Source organism: Aythya marila, assembly GCF_965140915.1.
Source record: "Aythya marila genome assembly, chromosome: 16".
Lineage (NCBI taxonomy): Eukaryota > Metazoa > Chordata > Aves > Anseriformes > Anatidae > Aythya > Aythya marila.
The window spans coordinates 2,502,258-2,518,757 of NC_139057.1; the positions used below are offsets into that span (position 1 = coordinate 2,502,258).

At 41.5% G+C, this 16,500-nt stretch overlaps 1 protein-coding gene across 1 annotated transcript; it reads right to left on the reverse strand.

Annotated features, from left to right (window-relative positions):
* On the reverse strand, positions 1 to 6,974 carry BIRC7 (baculoviral IAP repeat containing 7; the record flags this gene model as incomplete). Its single annotated transcript, XM_082773381.1, has 6 exons — positions 1 to 221; positions 1,642 to 1,893; positions 2,846 to 2,891; positions 2,989 to 3,067; positions 3,668 to 3,767; positions 6,458 to 6,974. The coding sequence occupies 6 exons, from the start codon at positions 6,972 to 6,974 to the stop codon at positions 19 to 21; spliced, it is 1,197 nt and encodes a 398-aa protein (XP_082629507.1). The 3' UTR covers positions 1 to 18.
* Positions 6,975 to 16,500: the final 9,526 nt, after the last annotated feature.

Here is a 16,500-nt window from a genome sequence, read left to right on the forward strand (position 1 = left end):
TCTTTAGCACATCATAGCTCAGGACATGAAAGTCCTCACACTCTGCTGGATGACTGCTCTGCAGATCGGGCACAGTCTCAAGTTGAGGGCACACTCTCTACAAGCTACCAGGTGGCCACATGGAACAAACACAACGGACACATCTCTCTCCATGCACATTTTGCATGTCCTTTCCTCTTGCAAGCGGCGGAGCTGTTCTTCCGTGCTCAGCGGAGCTGCTTCTTCACCAAAAAAAAGAGAAAACCCAAAGAGTTAGTATCGTGACAGCTCTAGAGGGCCAGTCCTGTCACCTTAAGTGGTCACAAAGCAGTTTGCTCATCATTTTGTTCAGTGACTGACTGGTAAAGTGTCAGAAGTACCTTTCTCAGGCAAATTTCACTCAAACTGAAAAGCTACAGCTATTACAGACTTACTCTTACCTACCTAAGGCTCAGCATATTTAATCATGTTGGACTGAGTAGGGACAGGTGTCAATATTGCAGCATAAAGATATGTAACATCCCTGATTAAAAAAGCTATTTTAAAATAATAGCCTGCTTTACAAAGGAAATCTAATTCCTCAACAAGGTCCCTATGTTCCACCACCATTTGGGCTGCTACACATTCCTTCTCAGGATTAAAACCAACAAATACAATAACCACTGCTGCTGTTACTATAAAAACCTATCCTGACTCTATCTGGGCAGTTCCCTCACCCACCACTGTCACCCCAGTGTACCTGGTTCCTTTTGTTGCTCAGACTGCATTTCTTCTCTTGACCATGAGATTTCAGCATCTGTAGAACCAGGAGAGAAGATGGCATTAAAACGCTACCCCTTCCTTCCCTCTTCAGAGGGCACTGTTGAAAGAGATGTGATGTCCTTGATGTCAGTGCCACTCAGTCAAGCACTTGTTTACAGAACTGTTAACCTCATGCACTCAGCCTGGTCAAGCCAATGCTTTCTGGTGCTTATGGCACTGTATTTTTGTAAGGAGGTTGACATATGTCCAAATCGAATTCTCTCCTCAGAGGTGGTTTATCTATCAGACAGCAGGAGTCAGCACCTGCTCACTCACTATTTAATCACTCTCACCTTTGAGAGAGTCATTTTATTTTTTGCTTTAGCTAAAGGGGTGGCCTGCTGATACAGAGACAGGAGCTTTGGAAAGTAGGCTTGTACCGGAAAAAGTCTATGGGAAACTACATCTTAGATAAACTTCACTTGTCACAGAGACTCCATAAGACAAGTAACACAAGACAGACATAAATAAGACACATTATCCAAACAGAACTATGGGTATTTTTGATGAAGTCCTTGATTGGATTTCAAATAGGCTTAGAGTACACATTCATCCTAAAAGCCTTGCTTCACACAACTGCCTCTGTCCGCCCATCTGCATCAACTGATGTGAGTTTGTGCAGAAACCCTACAATGTTCATCTGCTACTGCAGTTACAGGCAGACAGCTTCAATACTGTCTGCTACACCATGGCCTACTGGAGAGGTGCAGTTACTGATACTACAGTAATCACATCCCCTTATTCTTCAGCCTCTTCAGGCTTAGGTGCATGACTGCTGTTAATTCCAGCCTAGGAAGAGAGGAGGCAGACCCTCAGGACAGTCCCAACAGTGCTCAAGATTAAGTGAATGAGAGGTTAAACTTCCATCAAGAGCATGGGTGGGCAAATCAGGCATACCTCTGCTTTCCTTCACACTGTTCTCTTCCAAATCTAGCTGGAGCAGATCAGAAATCAGTTCAGACTCAGACAGGTAGTGAGTCCCAGTCAGCATGTACTTGTTGCCTACCAGGCTAAGCATCAAGAATGGGTCAAAGCCCATCTCCAGGACATTGCGTGCTACAGAAAACGGATCCACAGAAGGAAGAGACAGCGATCTCCAGTTCCTTAGAAGATCTGTAAAGCAGTGAGCAGATACTTCACCAAAAAAAGAAAAAAGCAGGGGAGGGTAACTGGGCAAAGAGCATGCCGCTCTCTGAAGTCATTCATATATGAAGTGGCATTAATTTCACAACATTCCTCAAGTTATCTATATAGGCAGACCAACATCAAGATTTACAGCTTTTACTTCCAACCATAACTCACAAGTCATTGAAAGCAATTCCATGAGAGCCAGGAGACTAACTTCAGGTGTTTTATTGGTCAGTGCCAGTGAATGAAGTCTCCATGTCTGGCCCTAGTCCAGAATCTTGTTTTCATATCCCAGAACAGAAGCCTCAGAACTGCTTTCATGAAGATCAAGAACACTCAAATTGAAGCCTCTCTCACCTCATAATCTAGCTCAACCATTCATCAGTTAACACTAAGTGGGAAATTCAGCTGGCAGCCTGTTCAAAGGCATAAATCTTTAAGCTCACCTAGTGGACAAGCTCTTCAAGAGCATGAGGAAATCAGTTTTCCACAGTTACACGAGCCAAATTTCACCTACTTAAGTTTTCAGCAGCAAATAACAGATGGTAATAGATCCCCAGAACCAGTCTGGGACCTTCTAGCTGTTCTCTGGTCTACTGAATACACTTCAAACGCTGCAGTCTGAACAACTCCACAGACAGAAACAGAACCATCAGAGCACCAACAAGTCCAGGTAGGGTTAGGCAAGCAGCCAAAAGTCACATCATCCAGACTAGCTGAATGTTCCGTTTTGAACAGGATAAAAGGTCTCAAGAGCAAGTACATTTGCTTCTTGTGCTAGAGACCATTTCCTAAGAATAAAGAGAAACTGCTTCTAGAACATCAAAACACCTCTCAAAAACACCAAGTCTACAGAGTGCACAGAAGCTGGGGTGAGGTGGAAGAACAAACACCACTTTTGACAGAAGACAAGACTCCACGTAATTACAGCACCAACCTTGGGAAGCAGAAGAGTCTTGTTCAGTCTGATCCCTGGAACGTCCCTGAAAACATCACAGAATGGTCACAGAAGAGCAGCACATACACCAGACTTCAGCTAACGAACTCCCATTCACTACACACAAAATATTCATGACTTACTGGAGGGCGAGCGCTAGCAAAGGACTCCTGAACACTGTTAACAAATTCTCTCCCCCTCGACCCCAACAGAAATTCACACCTATAAGCAGAAAGTTTTAAATACATTAGTACAGGGTATCTCAAGAGCTGGCTTTAAGACAACACATGGAGAGAGACTCCGAACACACACACACACACACTACATTTTAGGAGAAATAGGAGAGTCAGCAGGTGAGGAGACATGATTAAGTTGTCAGGCCAAACTTTGGTTCTCCCACAGGTGAAGAGAATAACACAGACTAAGTGGCAGACCTACAAACAAGTTTTCTGTCTTGGCCCACTACTAAAACCTGAAGATGGTCCCTTACCCTGGAACTTCGGCCTTAAGGATTTGGAGCCTCTCAATGTTTCAGAGACTTTGAGATGGTTACAGACTATAGCAACAGCTTATGCAGTTAAACATAACAGAATTTACTCAACTAGCTTCCCACTTGGCTCTAGCCAGGTAGAAAAACCTAGAAACTAAGCTATAACAGGGCCTGGAAGCAGCACCCTTTACTTGTACACCTGTGTCTGACTGCCTTGTCCCTCAGCTGGCGGTACTTTTGTCTGATGGAATAAGAAAAACACAGACTACAACACACACAATGTGCCTTTTGGCCTTGCTACAAGACAGATTTGTCGGCCAAGACCAAGTTACCTTGGATTCCATTTGGCATGCTCCCTCCATGGGTCATCTCCAACAGCCCAGTTCCTCACACTTCCATTACAGTAATAACACCTCACCACATCCCCTTGTCCTGAAAGAGACATCAAACAGTGTATGAGATCTCACATCACCTGATGCTCCCCTAGCCCTAGATGAGAAGCTGGGGAGAGATTCAGCACAAACCCCAGACTCCAGGACAGACCAGTTGAGCACATGACAAATTTATCAGCATTGTACAAGTTGTTTAGAGGCAGGAAATCCAAAGATAGTCAGAAATCCCAGAGCTGCAGCTGGCTGAGATGATTCCAGAGCTGGGTCACAAGCTAACAGCCCACATGTGATCATCTAGTTCACATGCACACACACCTACATTTAGAGCACAGCTATAAGCAGTTATACCTATAAACACACCATTTCTAACCATGATCTGCCAGAACCAGCAGACAACACACACAGCTGCTATCCCATAAGCATAAAGTTTTATGGCAATATGGTCCTGAGCATCCCACCTTGCTACTGCAAGTCTCTTCACAATCTGATTAGAGAAATCAAAGCCAAGCGCAGCTGAGAACTGCACTGCCCTAAGGATGATGGAAGTTTCAGTACAGCCTGAACAATTTCAGTAAATTTGGGTCAGAGACATGATCTTCTGAACATCAGGGCACCATTTGGCTTATTTTGAGCATTTGGTTCCACTGCTCTCCAGCTTAAGTGGCAGCAGAGGATTGCCATCACAGGCTGCTGCCTAACAGTCCCCAGGTGAGCCTTTGTGGGGGGCTCTTAAACAGCAGATCTGCAAGAGAGAAATCAAGTCCAGCACAAGGCAGCTTTTAGCTGCAAACAGTGCTTTATGGTTTATCCTGTGTTCCTGGCCAAGCTGGTCTTCTCTGTTCCTTGAGATTTAATAAGGACAGAAACAGCAGCAGGTAAACTGAAGTAGCCGATGCTCTTCTGCTACAGACATGCTGCTCCCTGCTGTGAGCAGACAGGTGCAGATTTTTAGTATTTAACTGCATTTACCACAAGATTGAGGTTACAAAGCTTCAGTGAAAGTCTTACAGAAGTAGAAAGCCATTAGCAAACAAACTTATTTAACTCAAGCTAAGAGGAGCAGGTCAGTTATTTAGACAGACCTTCCTACATGCACGCCAGAGGTGCAGATTTGAGATGCAGCAATCACAACATTTAGAGATGAAAGGAAAGGGCAGCCTTGCTAAGAAATAGTACTCAAATGGAGAAAGAGGCAAGTCAGTTTTACTGCAATGATGAGAGCATGAGACATTCGTGATACCCAGGATTTTTCTCAAAGAGGGAACTTTAGTCTGTAGATGCAGACTGCCACTTCCCTCCACATCTCAGTTACTGATGTGCAGATATGAAACCCATAGATCCCTTCATCACATGGAAGAAGGAACATTTCTAACACAATTATCACTACATTAGATCACAAAAAAAGGATTTCCCACCCACAATATTTAATTACAGTCAATCATGATTAAACTAGAAGGATTTCCTCCAACTGCTCAATCCAGGAAGTTGGATTCACACTTTCTTTGACTTGATACCTATCCAGCAAAGCTTTCAAGGAGGAACCACCATATATTCATATGATAACAAGAAACATTACATATTTTGCTCAAAAAAGCATCTTTTCTAGTTTGGTAATACAAGTCCAGTGTCCTTATTACTTATGAATGTGAGCCACAAATGGGTTATCTATCTATAAATTTCCTTGAGTTGGATTCTTGAGAAGGCTGAGGTGCGAGCCTGGGCTTACACAAAACATGGCATACAAAGGAAGTGCCTCAAACCCTTCTAAAAGTGCAAGCAATAAATAGGTTCAACACCCATTAATTCCAGTAAAATATATGCTTAAAACACATCATCCTTCCATTCCTGTCAGTAAGGGGAAAGGCAGACTTACTAGTGGATTCATCAGTACCCAAAAACCAGAGTTCAGCATACGAGGGTCTTCTGCCCAAGCAGTACATAAAGCAGCACGTGCAGAAGGAAGGATGTGGTCTCTAACCATACCAAGTGTACTTGCAAGTATCTGGGCGAGCAATAATATTAAACACATCTTCAAAAACTACCTTGAATAAGAGTTTTAAGAAACACTGCGGATTTCAAAGTAGAGCTTCAGCTAAAGAAGGTGCTAATTCATCAGGTTTGCTTCTGTGTCTAGGAGCTACAAACTGGTGTAAAGATACCAGCTAACATACACATTCATATCACCAGAACAGAGCCAGAAACGTTTCACCACCAAAGTGCTGGTAAATACTTCAGCATAAAGCTGTGAGAAGCAAAGGAAGCAGCACCAATAGCCAGGCAGAAATCTTAAAGTGCTGCAGGATCCCAAATCAGCAGCACATTCACGAAGATATCATGTGACAGCAAGGTAGAAATGCAACTGATCCTGCTTTACAGGGGACCACACTTGCAGAGGACAGCATGCTTCTTTGAGGGCTTTGGCAGAGTATGTTAGGTTGATGTGCAGCGTGGATAAAACACTCACACTGTGCTGTTAGCCAGCAATCTCAAGTACTCGGTTACAGCCGCTGCAGAGCCTTTGTTGTTTGCTCTTCAGAATGTTTCAGGTAAGCAAAACTTGCACAAGGCGTGGTCAACTCCTCTCTCTAGCCAAGTCTTCTGCTTCTGCATTTCCTCCAGCATTTGGCACAGTAAATTCAGATTTAGCTATGGGTTCCCAGGAAGCACTGTACACAAACATACTTTCACAACATTACACAGATGGAAAGAGACTTTCTTAGGTGTTCCTACCTGTGTAAAAATATCCTGCTCCAGCCAGTTGCTCGGGACGCATCTCACTACTTTGCGGCCAGTTCTGAAATGTTGACAGCCTCATCTCCTCTGTCACCATTTCTGGGTGTGCTGGCAGATTGGGCACGGCTACCTCCTCAATGTCCATCCACTGCAGGAGGCTGAGGAGCTGCCCATCCACACAGTCAAATATTCCCTGGAGAGGAAGCTGTTGCTGGTTCTGCACAGTCCCATGGAAAAGAAATTCACAGAAAGGGAAGAACTTCAGGTGCTCCAACATCGGGCAATCGCCAGCTTTCCAATCCTTCAGGATACCACCACAACAGAAGCACTGTACACGGTCTTCTGGACCCACAAAATAAAACCCAGCCTCAGCCAAATCCAAGGCAGGCACCGGTGAGCTGTCTGGCCACTGGGAAAAAGTCCTCAGTCTTCTTGCTTTGTCCCTCATGCTGAAATTGAAGAGCTTGAAGTGAGCAGTCCTGAGAGAAGCCTCTGCTGGTACTGTGTCCGCCATGCCCTCGTTCTGAAAGAGAATGAGATAATCCAGAGCAGTCAGCTGGATTCCCAGGGTCAGACAGCACTCACCCTGCATTATTTGTCCTACATCCCCCCTGCTCACCCCCACGCATATTCTGGAAATCTCGTGCTCTCGACAACACTGAGCTTGTTTCAGAATTGCAGCCTAATCGCAGATCTGGTGTTTGTGTACTTTGCTGAGTCCTTGCTAGCATGTCTGAAGGGAGGAGACCTGCACTTTCTGATCCCCTCTGCCAGTTTACTGGAGAGATGCTTGTGGGAACAGATAGTAAAGGAGGAGAGCAAAATCTATGCTACCTCTTGCAGAGCCAATCCAGCTTTCAGCCTCAGATCTGTGAGATAAATCCCCAATCATTTTGCTCAGCCTTCAAGCTACCATTAAACAGACTGCATTTTTGCTCATAAAAAAGAGACAGGGCAGAAAACAGCTACAGCCAAGCAAACACGGAGATCGTGTCCAGTTCACAGTACCAGGCTACTCATAACCTCATTATGCCAAATTCACATAACAGAGAAATATCCCTGTTACAGAGAACTCTCCAGGAAACAGCCCAAAATAATTAAGTTCAATTGATAAAGAAAGGCAGCCTTAACTCAAGGAAAGATAGGACCCTTTCTGCCTGTGCTAGTTCTACACAAGGGGAAATTAAAGTTAACAAATGCCCAGTTATCTAAGTCCCCGTCCTACCTAAGGGAAGGGCCATCCCCTGCAAAACTTAGGCTGCAGCTCAGCTACTGCTTTGAACACTTTCTACATGGCTTGTAAACACACTTTGAAGGGTCATACACTCACATAACAGAATCAAATTGATTGCCCCCCAGAAGATGACTAACAGAATAGAGCATTGAACAAGCTTCACAGTAAAAGGAAAAGAGAGTTACTCCACCCAAAAGCTTACCAGCTGATTTTTTTTTTTTTTATAAAAAAGATATGGCACAGGAAGAAGAAACATATGTTTAGTTTTAGCTTACAGAAAAAAAACATAGCTGCTATGGTTTGCCTACTTTAAAGGCATTAGATCTTCTACAAAGCATATAAATAGCTAATAACAACACTCCACACCAACTCAATATATTAAATAGCTATAGCACAAATAAAAGATAATGCTCTCTCACTATCCTCTGCTTACACCTACTTAACAACATACTTTCAAAGCCACACTACAGCTAACATCAACAATTTTCTACAATTAGGGAAACAAAAGCACAAAAAAACACACACCTTGCTTACCTGAAGTAAATTACAAACAACTTCCAATAACCAAAGCCCTCCCAACCTAAGTTTCAAGCAACACTCTCCTCTCCTTCACACCACAGAGACCTTACTCCAAGTGAGCAGAAGCCCTCACACAAGGCTAGTGATGCTGCCTGGCACAGTGGCCATTTCTAAAGCATCTTTTTCCCTGATTGGTTGGGTTTGCACTGAAATTCTCTCTTGGCCTAATAGCCCAAATTTTCTCAATGCAAGTCAGCTGGTGAGGATGTGAAATTGATCCTGAGGTCTTTCCAGAAAATAACTGCTTGAGCCTAAGAAACAAGTAAGTCCTGTGTCCTGGTTAAAACCTAGCATAATACTAGCTGTGGCATCTTGACTTAAGATAATACTTGCACTCCTCCTGTTCTGCTGTAGTGTTTTTGCCACTAGATCTGGAGGCTGAGCAGGACTTCATAAGAACACCTAGCCCTTCTGCTCTGCCATCTCCTAGGGAAATCACTTTTTTTATATGGTTTTCTTTTTTTTTTTTTTTTTTTCCAGTTAGCAGCTGTGACTTAAACACCATGCTTATGAAGAAACAGAATCTGTTTTAGCGCTCCTGCAGATGTACAGATAATCACTAAAATGTACACATGGTAATAATAGCAGTGACTATGATAGTGTGATGCTAAAAGGCTTTGTGCTTGGATGGCTCTATCATACATCTCAAGTACAGCTGCCTTCAGCATGTTCCTGCTTTTGCAGGTATTCCAATAGTTCCGATTCCAATAGGCAATTGAGTGAAGGAGCTGCTTAGAGACTTGGAAGATTTAGGCTGTCAAAGACTGTGCCTCAGTTTCCCTGTCCCTCAAATAAGTATTACTGCATCTTCTACCTCAGAAGTGTGGTCTAAGGATTAACTAGTCTGATTCTGATGTCCACTGAAATCTCTTTAGGCCCTGACAATGTAATGGAGTCTAAGTGGGCACAAATTATCCTCCATAGCAAATGTCTAGCCATGTTAAGACAGTTTTCAAAAGCCCCACTGAAACAGAGGAATTTCATTATCAGCTGAGTCAGGTCCAAACACCACTAGTGCATTGCAGTCCTCTGGGGGAGTTGCTTTCAAACCACAGCAGCTGACACTGATCTGTGCCATGCCAGAAAAGCGTGGGAGCCTTGGGAACATTGATCACTGCTGGAAGTAAAAGGGTTCTCAGTAGGACTAGTGATTTTCCTAAATTGCTGATGTTGTGTGCAATTACGATTTTTTCTTTAATTTCCACTTCATACAATAGAGACAAACATAATCATATTTTAAAAGGAGGCTGTCAGACGTTAAGTTATGACATACATCAAATCTGCCACGATGTCACACAGGGGCGTGACAGCAGCTCACAAAGTGCTTGCAGTAATGCTGTGACTACAATAGCATCACTCTATCTTCTTCACCTTGCACTTACACATACATGCTTTGCACCTTACAATTTCCAAGAAAATGTACCATAAAATGAAAGACAATAGCAACAAGAATTTACTGAAGAGTGCTTGAATAGATCATGTTGCCCTTACTTTGGGGATAAACACTAATTCTTTTGCTACTGTCACCTTTACAACTTGAAATCTTTCTATTCCTTTGCTTTCCCATGGTCATAATTCAGAAGGAAGGACTTTAAGGTCAGTCTTGAGAGGTGCAGTTACTTGGAAATGTGGTTGTCTCTACTAACTTTCTGCCTGAGAAGATGCACGTATCTTATTCTAAACTATGCATTTGAGAAAACAAATTGCTTCTGTTAACGTAAGAGCACAGGTGTTTTATGCTCATAAAATGATAAATTGGGAACTTTCTTCTAAGAAGATGTCCTTTTCTTACAGGCAAGCCTATACAAATATTTTAATTAAACATTCTGTTGTTGAAACATTTTTAATTAAATACACATTTATGAAAATCCCTTGAGCAGTAGGGGGCAGTGCTTATATATGAAATTTACAGAATCTTTTAACGAGGAGGTGATTCATTTCTTTTGTCCACAATGAATTTGTATGCAATTGCACATTATCTTCTGCTCCATGTATCCTGTTCTTGAAGAATGTATCCTAAAAATGCAAGATACAGACTTAAAAAACGTCCCTCTTACCGAGGCTGTTAGGGGACTATTTATGGCTTATGGCAAGTTACCTGATAATAGATAAGAATGATCAGTTCTCATCTTATGACACATTTTACAAGCAATGGGTTGGTTTTTTACTGCTTCTAACTGCGTTGCGTCTAAAATTTGATCTCAGGAGGTACTGGGAATGTGGCATGCTCCTGGGTCTGCTGACTTCACAGTCTCACCCTTAGCAGCAGGCTGCAAAGCAGGGATGCTTTCATGAAATGCTTAAAAAGTCTGACCACAGCACAGGGCAGCACTGCTGCACCCACCCTCGTGTTGGTGTAGAGGTGTACTCAGCAGCCAGGTCTGTTCAATTCCACTTCTCCTAGGGGGAGCCTGTGGGGTGACTGGGGCTATGGTTCCACGTTTAGCCTATATCAAGGGCAAACTATCTCAAAATACATCACAGATATCCTCTGCCTCTGTTTTAAAGATGGTGATATTGAACACAGGGCAGCTGAGTAACTTGTCAGATTTATGAGGTGCCTTGGGCAGTGTCAAGAACAAGCTTGTTGTTTTTTTTTCTTCTATATTGTCCTTTCCCTATCTTCCAAGCCTCTTAAAGAGGGAAAAGCTGTACAAGAGTTCAGAGGAGCTGAAAGACAGCTTCTAAGTTAATTTACAAAATTTGACTGATTCTAGCAATGATGATCTTTTGATCCTTTTTTTTTTTTTTTTTTTTTTTTTGTAACTGTTAATACAGAGTTCTTTTAACATCATACAAGCTTCAAGACAGGTTTAAGGTTTTCTTTGGAGGACACTCATATAACAGATCTTAGAGGGAACATTTCACCAACAAAGGAACGCTCATAAGGACTACTGACTGTAGCAGAAGAAGTGACAAGTACGATGCAGAGAGAAAAATAAGCCAGCATGCTCAAGGACGAGTGATGGGGTTTTATTTTAGCACACAAAAAATTTTGAAAGCAAGTAACATTCAATAACGTGTTGTATGAAATTAAGATTTTTTTTTTTAGCAATCTGTATATATTTTTAGTTCCTCTTCAGAGGATTAAGATGTCCTACTGAGTTTTTGAGCTTGTCTTAAAATGAAGAGCATAATGAGCTAAAGACAAACAAATGTGGAAAACAGTAAGCATCAACCAGGAGGCCAGGACAGTTCAGTGATAATGATCAACAACATCACCACCATGCCCCTGCATGAGGAAGGCATTAAATTCTACACTGCTGAGCTTGTTTTGGGGTAACTGGAAGCCCGTGCCAGGCAGTGAATTGAAACACTCTAGGAAGAAATAAATGTAAACATAATTAATCAAAAATATATTTGCTAATATCAGCCTGATTTGGAAGGAAAGCAATCAAATACAAGGGCCAGAGTAAAGCTGAAGACAGGATGTGAAAGAGCCTAAAAGGGCTGAAGTGACAGGAACCCTTGGAAACACTCCAGCTGAGTTCAGTGTCTCTAATCTTAAAGTTCTACATGTATGTAATGGGATAAAGCTGTTCTGTATGGTTTTAGCTCAAGGAAGACTATTGTGCTTTCATTGCTCAGCTAAAAGTGAATCCAAAAAATCCTGAGGAAAGAGGCTTTTGTAACGGGAAAAACAGTGTATCAGCTGGCATTATCAAAGAAGCAAGGAGGCTGGGAGCATGGATTGAGATGCCATTGCTTGACATTGCTGCTGATCTGTAAAGGGGCAGGATATCAAGGAAACTTACAATAATTCCTGTTCCCATTTGTTCAGAACCACCCTTAACTGCTCCATGGAGACAAGCACCCATTTTTCAGAACAAAACAGGGCTCAGTTCAGACCTTGTGAGATAACTGCTTTCTGGGCTGAGGCATTAAATTAGTTGCCATAGAAGTAGGTGACTGCTTCTGTTTCTCCATTTAGGGTCTTGCTCTTCATCTTCTGGCTGCCTCTTCCTTATCTATTATCCTTGATCTCCCTTCACACTGAATGGCCAGCTGGAATCATCCTGCAGCAAAACACGTGCACTCTGCTGCTCTCATGAGAGCTGCTGGCAGTGTATTTCCTGCACCACTAAAACCTTTCAGGACGCCTGTCTGTCTGTCCAGCTGCTTTCCAGTGCAGCACTGAGGGACCACAGCAGGCTGCTTGCTGTCTGTTGACACGAACTCCAAGGCATCCATAAAACAAATCCGCTGTGGACAGGCAGCATGATCCAATTCAGTGAATGATGGCAAGGCACAGTGAAAAGTGACTGGTCACACCAGAGACAAACACAAAATCATTCCCCTAGGGCAAAGCTTAAAAGTCTCGCTTTGCTTCTCCATTCAGCTCAAGGTCCTTTCTTTTGCCAAAAAAACAAGTAGAGCCACATATCTAAAGGGATCTTCTCTGCTCATCACTGTCTCCCTTGCTGTGCTTTCCACCTGATGACTGGTCATTTTTAATTCCTCACTGGATATTTCAACAATCAAGAACAAATTTAACACATTAATAACATAATAAAAGATTAATCCTTCCCTGTGTTAACAAGCATTAATTCAGGCAAGCTGAAAAATGTTGTTATGAATACACTTACAATAAGCTTACACTGCCAGAACTAATACACAGGTAACAGATGCATGTTTTAAGTGATTTCCTAAGGATTCCAACCTTTTAATCTCCTCCCCTAATACTTTCTTTACCACAGCATCTGATTGCCTCAAGACTTTATGTACTGTAATGGTTAGGAACAGCTCAAATGTAGCTTGCAACACTATTCATGAAAAGTGCTTAGAATCAAACGCTATTTATATACCAGCCCACAGGAACAGAACACAGTACATATCAAAAGAAAAATCTGCGCAGCACAGCAGATAGTCAAAAATCAGTAGAGGAACTGATAGTACTGGGGTTTCAAAGAAAAGCAAATTAACATTATAGTTCCTTGGAACAAGGAGAATTAGTGTTTCTGCCACAAGTCATTATTATGTTTTGTAGGGTTTCCTAAATTCGTGATTTCAGTGTCCAGTCTATTACAAAAATATGTTATAGAAGATAGAGTGGGTTGAAAGCTGTTTTTTTGGATTTGTCAGGCATTGTTATGACTTTAATAGAACACATTTTTTAATTGGTGGAAAATCAGCCATTAAGGAATATGGAACATCTAATTTTCCCACTAAATTCTGCTATGGTTTGGAACATGTTTTTATGGCACAGAGATGTGCCTAGCTGCCTATTACTTGGGCAACAGGCAGAAAAGTATGTTCTTGAGCTCTTCACACTAACAATCACCTGTTTCTCCTAAGCAAATTGACTCAGAATAGGTTTGTTTTGGCCCATATCAATAATTGATAGCAAGAATGAAAGGTAAGGAAGAAAGATGACGGACCAATGTGAAAGGCACTGCAGATAGATGAAGTGAAAAATGGATGAGACAATTCAAAGAAGTAAGCAAAGACTGACCTTACAAGTTAATTGAAACCACATAACAGCAACAAGGAGTTGCTGATGACAAAGAATGAGAGGGACACTTGTGATCAGTCATTGCTCAGTTGAGGTCCTTGCTACAGCTTTCCAATGAAGTTGTCTTGCAGTGAACAGCATGTGATGAAGATGTCAGGTATCTGTTCACAGGACATGTTCTTTGCATAGCATTTTCCTTCTCATGTTTTCACAAAGCATGCCAGTGACATGAAAAATGGGAAAGAACAGATACTACTGTGTGTGACTGCCTTTATTTTACACTAAAGTGATGGGAATTAAAGCTGGATCCTTGCTTTGGTTACATTCCACAGGGGGTGTAGGGAGCAGAGAGGGAGATGATTCCAGCATGACAGTGCTTGATTTTTATCTCCCTGCTCATAGCAGAAAGGGCAGCATAAGATTCCTGTAAAATCCAATTTAAGAAAAAATGATCTTCTGTAAGTTACAAACTCTTCCAAGATTTCCAAGGGTTAACAAAGGAAGAAAAATGTATTGTTAAATATGTCTTATATGAGAAGAACATACCACTGTGTTTGTCTCAACAAAGCCAAAATAAACAAACAAAAACATGTGCTAGCCCACGGGTTACACTGTTTCTCTCCAAGAGTATTCTGAGAAGAGATAAAACAATTCAATTTAGCTGAAACCATTCTGAATATTGTGTCTTACCCATGTGCTTCAATTGAGGCTCCTTACTGGTTTGTTTCTGAAAGATTGTGTACTTCTCAATGGACAGGCAAGATCATTCTTAAAGTCACCAGGGAGAAGCAGCAACTCACACTTTCCTAATGCAAATGAGAAAAATCCCAGAAACATGGATTTAGACAAACACATGCATATATACCTGACATGCTCTGACTTTGAATCTAAAAAAACAGGTATAGTATAATAGCTTTAGTTCCCTGTACCTCAGGGTGCTGAAAGAAATACAGTTCTAACGTTCTGCCTACATACACTCATGGCTAGGATGATTCATAGTCACATAGCTGCTATATCAAGACTAGTGAACATACACAATCACATGGACTTCACAGCAGTGCCCATCACCCAAGTGTTCAGGACAAACATTTTCTTCTTTCTAACAGATGTTCCACTCTCATGCCTTGCTGTTTGATTTTTCTCACGTTTATTTCTGAAGCAATGTTCTCTGGATAGCCATTCCAGCTCACCCAGGGACTCTGAAGAGCACACGCTTACTACAGGTGGCCATAACATAAACCATTTGGCAAACAATTAAAATGAAACATGCCAGTTAATACTTGCAAGCTAAGACAAAGAACTCAAAGCATCTCCAGGTGCTGAGCATTAATGTAATATTCTTATCTCTTGATGACTGGTCAGAAAAAGGACAAAAAGTGGACTGTACGTTTCAGATATTTTATTGGAATAACAAATGCAAACTCAAACTAACAATTCCTGAACTTCTAAAGACAGTGTAAACTTTGGTTTTAGCTGTATCTAAATGAAGGGATGGTTGCATTGTATAGTACCTTTCACAAGGGCTAAAATTTATCAATTTTACCCCCAAAATTAAGCATGAAAAGGTTACAAGAAAGGTTTGTAATCTCTGGAACTACTGTTTGGTATGTCACTCTTAACTCTGAGCATTGTACAAGTTGGTACTAGGCCCAGTTTGGGCCTAGTTATTACCTCAAACAAGTACACGATATATTATACACATGTTGAGTACCTAATTTGGATTCAATTTTCTCTTAAGTATGTTCCTAATGTTGTGTGTATCTGGTAAGTGTAAATGGTGTATGTTTGTATTAAGCAACCTACACAAGCGTTATATTCAAAGGCGAAAGAGACCTACCAAACTACATGTAAATCCCTGCAGATATTTTGATACTTTCAAGAAAAAGTCAGGTTTCTGGACATTTATTTCCACTCTCCAGATGTCAGGAACCTATATAACACATTACAGGACAGTTTCAGTAAGACTGTTAATCAGTGAAAATTCTGTTATAACTCTTATTACTGCACCAACTTTCAAAGAAGCTAGAATTATATTCTACAAATCTCTAATACCTACTAAGATGTTTCCACAGTTCCGTAGAAGTACTAAGACAAAACTTTTTGTGTGTGTGTGTGTGGCTTAAGAGGCTCCCAGTCCGCCAGACTCCAATCAAGTAATGATTGAACTATCACTAGTTCAATAGTTCAGTTTTTAAGTCAATAGGGCAATACAGTCTCTTGTAATTACAAAATTATAAACAGTAAGATAGCCACACAGTGCTGAGTTCTGTCTCATCACAAAATGTTTATGATCTGTTCATCAGAACTCAGATATAAAGCAGATTATCATACAAGTTTCTGTACTATAATAAGTAATCTAACAAACATGCCTTGGGGAGGGCATGGGCTGACTTTTTGTTCTGTGCAGCACTGAAAAAATTGTATATTGACCAAAGGGTTCTATGTGGAATCCTAAAAACTGACAAGAAGTTGCAACAGTTCTCGTTGTTATGTGTTCTACCCCTTTAGGAAAAAATAAAAATAAAATAAAAATATAAACCTATGCACAAGCAGCAGTTGCAGTAAATTGATGATGATCCACAACTCAAATACTAGAATGGCGCTGCTTTTATTTCACCCGATTTCTTATTAAGGAAACACCAGGCCACCCTGAAAGCTGCCAAAATCCAGCTTCCGCAGAAGCCAGCACCCAGCAATTGTAACTCAGCAGCCTTATTTGCCCCTGCTTCGTGCCAACACCCCTCAAAAACCACTTGTGTGCTTGGGAACCCTGTG